We start from the raw sequence: 7493 nt of genomic DNA on the forward strand, positions 1-7493 counted from the left end.
GCTGATCTACTAGTTTTTAGTACAGTAGTGAACTAGTCATCTCCTTTCTCATGATAAACCAAACATGAGGAATCTTTAGATCGTTGATCTCTTAGTATGTTTTTCCAATCTTTGGGCATCATATCTCAGCAATTGATGTCATGTTTAATGTGATCATACAAAGTTGATGTAGACCATATACTACATTAAGACTATTCAACCATTCTACTGTCACTTAACTGGATATTTACCTAATAACCATTATGTATATTACTTTGATTGAAGGGTAAAGGAGGTTATACAATTTCTTTACAGTACAATATTGCCTTTGTGAAAAAAATAACAAAACTGTGACTATAAGCCAAGCAGTTGTGGAAACAAATACTTGATAGTGGGATTCAAATAAAGTAAAGATTTAATCTGGATCTTTGCCCTAAGTCCAATTCTACTTACTTTGATCATCTTAACGGCTGCTGCTTCCAGTCTTTGTAATTTTGTGCTTAGCCTTTTTTGTATTCTTGTGTAACCTGTAGTTTCCTCATTTTCTTTTTCTTTTCATGTATTCTGTACAGGCTTGCTTCAATATTATAGTTATGCTTTTCCAGTGTCCCTTATTATGCATCCTTTCTTATCATACCTTAGTGAACATTATTGTTTTCTAAACCAATAGTAATGTCTGTATGTAATTCTAAAACAAATAATAAGTCTAATTTAAAAATTTCCATACCTTTCCGAGGTTTTTTCTCAGTATAGGCCTTTCGTGGGCTTTTCAAAGCACTGGTATTCCTGTTAGTTTTTTCCATCTTTTGCTTTGAAATAGATTTGGAGATTGCAAATCTGTATTGTAAGGTATCTTATGATACCCAACAACAGTACCAAGTCATTAACATCTGGTTCACTGCACAGTTCAAACTACATGGTTTTGAAATCAGATCAGTCAAGGATAACTGACTTGTTATGGTAGGTATCATGAATATAAAACATAAAGCAATAGAAGAAGGGAAGAAAATTTTATTTAAATTTTATAAGAAAAATGGCAGTGACAAGTTGAAAATGAGTATGAGCAGAAAAATATTTGCAGATAAAATCTAATGTACTCTGGTATAACCATGGTATTTTTTTTTTTTTTTTTGCAAAAATACCACATTTATAGCAGACTAACAATTAAAGTGGCTAAGGAAAACGAAATATAACTTTATCTAAAAATACAACAAAAATCTTACAAGACTTTTGAAATGGCAGTGTGATCCTGACAAATCCTTTCGGGATGTGCCTACATTCTAGCTCTTAATATCTAGCACCACATAGACTTTTTGAAAAAAAAAATATATTCTACAGCTATGAAATTTATAAATATCTAGGGATTCTGTGAATATATAAACAGATAAAAACACATATACAGGCAACAAATACCAAATATCAAAGATCAAGTATATTCAGTAAACCTACAAATTTCATATATATATTTCTCTGATTACAGATTATCACAACTTTAAACTACAACGATTTGAAAATAACCAAATAATTTCACCACGTTACACATGTCAGATGGGAATGATACCTGATCCTTATTTAACTTAAGATATCTTGCTACATTGTGCAATTCATTATCCAGCAATATACATTTGATGAAAATAAATAAACAGAATAATGGCAGAATCTTGAGATAGATCAATTTCACTTGATCAGAAGCACCTTGTGGACATATCAAATACCCATTTGAGCATAGAACTGATGCACTTGAAAATGAATGTAGGGAAACATCAAAAAGAAGGCCCGGATTCCTATAATACACACAGTTACATATTTGAGGCATATTAAAACTACAACTTTTGAGTGGTGATCAGATGATGATTACTTGGTAACGGTGAACTTCGTAGATCCTAATAGGAAGCCACAAAGACTAGACACTGAAAAGTTACTTATCAATTTTGACACAAAAAAGGCCAAGTAAACACTTGTAAAAGATATTTTTCGTTATGAGAAAAGTGTGTTATCACTAAGTTTTTCCTAAAACCATCTAGTTTTTGATACACACTTGGCATCTCGATACTCTAGTACGCAAATTACCAGCTTTAAGAGTTTCTGAAACTGGTCTAGAAAACTGTTCTCTCTCTTCAATCGTGGCTAACCAAAAACTGAATTTATTGGCAAAGTAATGACAAGTCCCTCTAGCACCATTGCACTCAATAAATGGAGTAGCTCTGAAATCTTCAAGGCAAGAGCCAGGGCTACTTAGCGATTGTCCTCCACCTTCTGCTCCGGCGGCCGTGTGCTGTGAAGACAAAAGTGATTTAGAATAGGGTATTGTGTATACTGTAAAACAGTACAGTAGTCTTAACAACTAGAAATACTGTAGGTAAATCCCATTATACAGATAACAATTTTACATACTTTCTAGTATAAACAAAACTTTTTTTTTGGTATGGGGAAAACAATCAGTGACCACTAGGGAATGATTTTTGGTATTGGGTGGGCCCCATTGATTCCCAAGGATTTTTTAATGGGGGTTAAGAAAGAGTTTTTGTTGTCTAGGTAGAATCAATGATCTCTATGGGTTTTTGGTATGGAATAAGAAAGGGTATTTGATGTGGATTAAGAACAAGTGTATACATACCAGTGGTTTTCAACCTTGTTTGACCCCATGCACCCCTTTCACCACATTTCAGAATGTCATTCCCTTTCCTTTCCAAAATTGTCTACCTCAAAAAGTATATCCAAATAATATGCATATAATACAAAAACACTTAATTTTTCCATATTGGTCCATATAATTTTAAAATTTTACTTGGATTATTTCTAATGTGTTCGCTTTGGTCCTCAAAGGCAATAAAAGTCCACATTCTAGCAGTTTGAGTTTGCTAATCTGTGGTCCCAATTCATCCCGTGAGACCTGAAATTCCCCCCTGGTTGAGATTCCCAGATGAATGCTGTAAGATAGTAGTCTCAAAGACTAGAAGTAGGTAAATTCCATTACACAGATAACAACAATTTCATATAATTTCTAGTTTAAACAACTTTTCTTTACATTTATAATTCAATTCAACACATTTACAGTATAAACAGAAGTTATACTTTATAAAACGGGAATCAAACAAAATTTGCTATAATAGTAAAGCTGAGAAGTTCATGCAATGAACATGTGCTGATATATATAAAATTTACAGGTCCATAGAAATGGTATACAACCCCCTTGTCGGAAGAAGTTCACCTATCAGACACACTGATTAACATGCATATTTGAGTTACATCCTATTAGGGATTATGTATCATCTGCCAGTGACACTTTTATAATGGCACCTGATATCTTTTCCAAGAGTTTTTTCTTGGAAGGTTTTCTTGTCTATGGATAATGCATATCCCAATGATGGAAGTTGTTTTGTATGCTGTGAAATGTTCTTTGGCATAAATTTCCTTTTTTATGATTACACTGTAAGATTCCACTGTAAGTAGACTTCACATTAGCATTACCAGCTCTATAGAGTCAAAAGAGGTCCATAATATTTTATGATAATGAACATGAATTCAACCTGTTTCTTTTTTCTTACTTTATATTGTGGTGGAATGTATGTTTTTTTAACTTTTGAATGTTGTGTTAAAGAAAATGAAAGTCAAATATAGTATAGAGGTACTTCAAGATGGAAAACAGTAATTTAAGGTGTATTCATCAATAGGCATACCTATATAAAATAACTTCAGTTAATGATTGTTTATGAAAAAAATATCCATTTTGTAATATTGCCAGTAAAATCAATTCCTAAAAATATGAGAGAACAAGGGTTAATGAAAAGTTAAAGAATTAGCAATAGTACTTACCATGACGAATGAGTAACCAATCCACATGCCTGACCATCCAACGGGACATTGTGGGACATTTAAAGACTGGCTGTGTACAGCAATTACATTCGAGGGTGCTTCACACACGACACACCTATAAAAGGATATACAATTACAATACACTTTTGACACAATAGCTAAATCTTTGAAGCCATCCATCCTTGCTAATCAAAACATAGAAATATTTTCTGAAGACAGATCATAATCTTTCCTAGCTCAAAGGGGACACTCATAAACCAATACTTTTAATACAAAACAGATTTAAAGGCTTAGAAAGAGGGAGTTCCTCTTAAAATAGAGGAAATAACTCTACACGGATCACCCTCCTTAATAACTAAGATTTTTTTTTTCTTTTTAAGAAACTGACATACTGAGAAAGTCCTTCTTAGTCATTAAGATTTTTCTAAAATATTAGTGTGCTTAGAGGGAAAAGAGGTGGGGTCTTCATACAACACAGCAGTTTTTGACAATGAAACAAAATCATATTAAAATGGTGGAGAGAATTAATGCTAACCTAAAGCGATTTGACTTTTTTCCCAAGGTTGACAATGAAAAACAAAACCACCAAACTTCTTATCATTGATGGACATTGAATCAGAGCATTTGTGTAATATTGACTGTCAAAATATTATTGGTGGTTTTGCAACCTAGAAATATACAAGACAAAATTCTCTTTTAATTTGATTTTATGAATTAATATAGTTTTTTGTTTTTGTGACTTTTGCTTCTTAAATTAACTACTTTTTGTTTGATATCTGTTATGTACTGTAAACTTTTTTTATAGACAAGTCCTTAGGCAGTAACTTACATTACAAAGATTTACAAAAGTAAAATTTAATACCTCAAGCAATAACTTCAAGAATAAAATAATAAAAAGATTTTTAGCAATGATCTTAAGTCAAAATCCTCTAAATACAGTATGTAACAAAGCAGAGAAAGCTTGAAAATTTACCTTGATATGTAAGGTCTAATTGCTGTGTCAGCTACCGGCATCATTGGTATGGGATCATTTGTTGATAGCCAGTAGGATTTATCGTTGCGAGATGCGTAGTTACAGACATTGTTGAAATCACAGAACATGAATGGCATGGTACTGAATCGTCTTACACATGAGCCAGCTAAGCCTGTAAAATGAAAAATTCAAAATAAAATTTCTAATTGGTAATATTTTTGGGGAATAAATATCATTTATAGATTAAATCAGAATTATCATACAGTGTACTCGATGTATCATCTAGATTGATCAAAAGGGGTTGTCCAGTGTTGCCATAAATTCAATACAGTACACTATTTGGATATATAGCATCCTATACACTTACAAATTCCTTTTGAAGCTGTATGATTGCTTGAATCTGTTTAATAGCTTTTTACAACATATAATAAACTACGGAGGTATAGTGAGATAAAATATAAAAGCTCTTAATACCAAGAAATCTCTTGGTATTAAGAGCTTTTATATGACCTTTAAGACCTAAATGGCTGACTAATTTTTACTTATCATGGTCGGTAGTGAGTATTATTATTATTATTATTATTATTATTATTATTATTATTATTATTATTATTATTATTATTATTATTATTATTAGTTGCTCTACAACACGAATAATACAACCCTCAAACACTGATTGCATATATTTTAATACTTTTCCTTACCTAAATCTTGGTGGTGTGCCTTTTCATTTCCTTCCATGTATAACAATGAAAAACCTTCCCATAGCACATTATGACCATCTTCACAGGAAGGAACTGTTGTTGTTTGAGAGTGACGAACTACCAAGGTACCTGAATAGAACTGTTGCTGTGCTTCACAGCCTCTACCAGCTTCTCCCTTTCTTCCGTTGAGACCGGGTTGTCCCTGAAGATTAAGTTTCATTACAAATATGTATAATATTACTACAATTATCATCATTATTACTAGCTAAGCTACAATCCTAGTTGGAAAAGCAGGAGGCTACAAACACAAGGGCTAAAACAAGGAAAATAGCCCAGTGAGGAAAGGGAATATTCAGTACAGAAAATAAATAAATTTTAATTATGTATAGTAGACCTGGATTAATGTGGCCTAGATTTGACTCAAATTTCAACATCAGGTCATGGATTCTAAACATTAAGTCAAGGGATAAACTTAAACTTATAAATTCTGAGTACTATTTACGCTAAGAAAATGAGATGAAATGGCAAAGGGTTGTAATTCACAGTAATAAACGAGCAAAGATTACACTAAGCTTGTACAAAAATTTATACAGTAATTACAAAATCATCATATACTATTACTTTTCCAATATAGACACAGTACAGAAGTTGATAATAAGTAGTCACACTGGAAAAAAAAGGAAATAATTTGAGCTCTTTCCTGTATTCTGACTAAAAATATCCTTCCGATGCTGAAGTAATTCATAAGTAAGTACAGTAATGTGCTATTTCCTCGATTGACAATAATACCGGAAGTATAAAAAGACAGTCTTTAAAGAATCATGGAATCAGGTATTGTACAGTATATGCTTCACAGCTATTAATTGAAATAGAGATAGTCATTTATTCTGCTAAAAGTTTTAAGATGTTTCACAAAAAAAACATTTTTTTTAATTAAACAATCATTAATCATTACAGAATTAAATGTACAGTAAAAATTCCATGCAATAATAAGTAAACTGGAGAGAAATAAGTCCAAATACTTACAGGAATACCTGATGGGCCATCAAATCCACGATCTCCTTTCATTCCCACGGGGCCCTCTGGTCCTGGTAATCCATCAAAACCACGATCGCCTTTAACTCCGGGCATGCCTGGCATGCCAGGACTTCCCTCAGGACCAATTGGTCCAGTTTGGCCTTGTGGTCCTGGTAAACCTCTTTGACCCTTAGGTCCAGGCAGCCCTGGGCGACCGTTAGCACCAGGGAATCCTGGTTCTCCTTTTCCGCCTGGAAGTCCAGGGTTTCCAGCTATTCCTGGTAATCCATCAAATCCTTTGGGACCTCTTATTCCTTTTGGTCCTGGTAGTCCAGGCAACCCTGCATTACCCTTATCACCTTTAGGACCAGGAGGACAAGGTAAACCTGGGGGTCCTTGAAGACCTGGATTACCTTTAGGGCCAAATGGTCCAGGTGGACCAGGCTGGCCAATAGGACCTCTCTCACCAGGCGGTCCAGGCAGACCTTTCTCACCCAAGAGTCCTGGCCTGCCATCTTGGCCAGGTGGACCAGGCTGTCCAGGGAATCCTGGAGTGCCTTTATCTCCCTTAGCACTTGGAATGCCGGGGTCACCAGGAATACCACGCTGGCCAGGTAATCCAGGGAATCCCAAGTCTCCTTTAGATCCTTTTTCACCATCTATTCCATTTCTACCTGGTTTACCTGGAAGGCCTGGAAGACCCTTTTCTCCCTTCATTGTTATACCTGGGACACCAGGGGGTCCAATTGGACCTGTGTTACCTTTATCACCTTTGGCACCATTAATTCCAGGAAGTCCAGGGGTCCCAGGTATTCCTGTATTGCCTTTTTCACCCCTTGGGCCAGTAGGCCCATCCACCCCAGGTAAACCTGGATTACCCTTGGCTCCTGGGAATCCTTGTTCTCCTTTAAAGCCTGGAGGTCCTGGTAAGCCAGGGGGACCTGAGTTACCCTTTGGACCTGGAGTACCTGGAAATCCATCTCTTCCAGGGAAACCTATAAAGA

The 7493-nt window shown here is 34.7% G+C and overlaps 1 protein-coding gene across 1 annotated transcript in view; it reads right to left on the minus strand.

Moving 5' to 3' along the window:
- Positions 1-972: 972 nt before the first annotated feature.
- Positions 973-7493, minus strand: part of Col4a1 (Collagen type IV alpha 1) — a 202301-nt gene continuing 195780 nt past the window's right edge. Inside the window, exons 24-28 of the mRNA XM_068385530.1 lie at positions 6499-7484; positions 5473-5674; positions 4769-4940; positions 3796-3910; positions 973-2254 (exon numbers count right to left, since the gene is read on the minus strand). Coding sequence (XP_068241631.1) covers positions 2000-2254; positions 3796-3910; positions 4769-4940; positions 5473-5674; positions 6499-7484 — 1730 coding nt within the window. The 3' untranslated portion in view covers positions 973-1999. The remainder of the gene's footprint in view (positions 2255-3795; positions 3911-4768; positions 4941-5472; positions 5675-6498; positions 7485-7493) is intronic.

Source organism: Palaemon carinicauda, chromosome 13 (genome assembly GCF_036898095.1).
Source record: "Palaemon carinicauda isolate YSFRI2023 chromosome 13, ASM3689809v2, whole genome shotgun sequence".
Classification (NCBI taxonomy): Eukaryota; Metazoa; Arthropoda; class Malacostraca; order Decapoda; family Palaemonidae; genus Palaemon; species Palaemon carinicauda.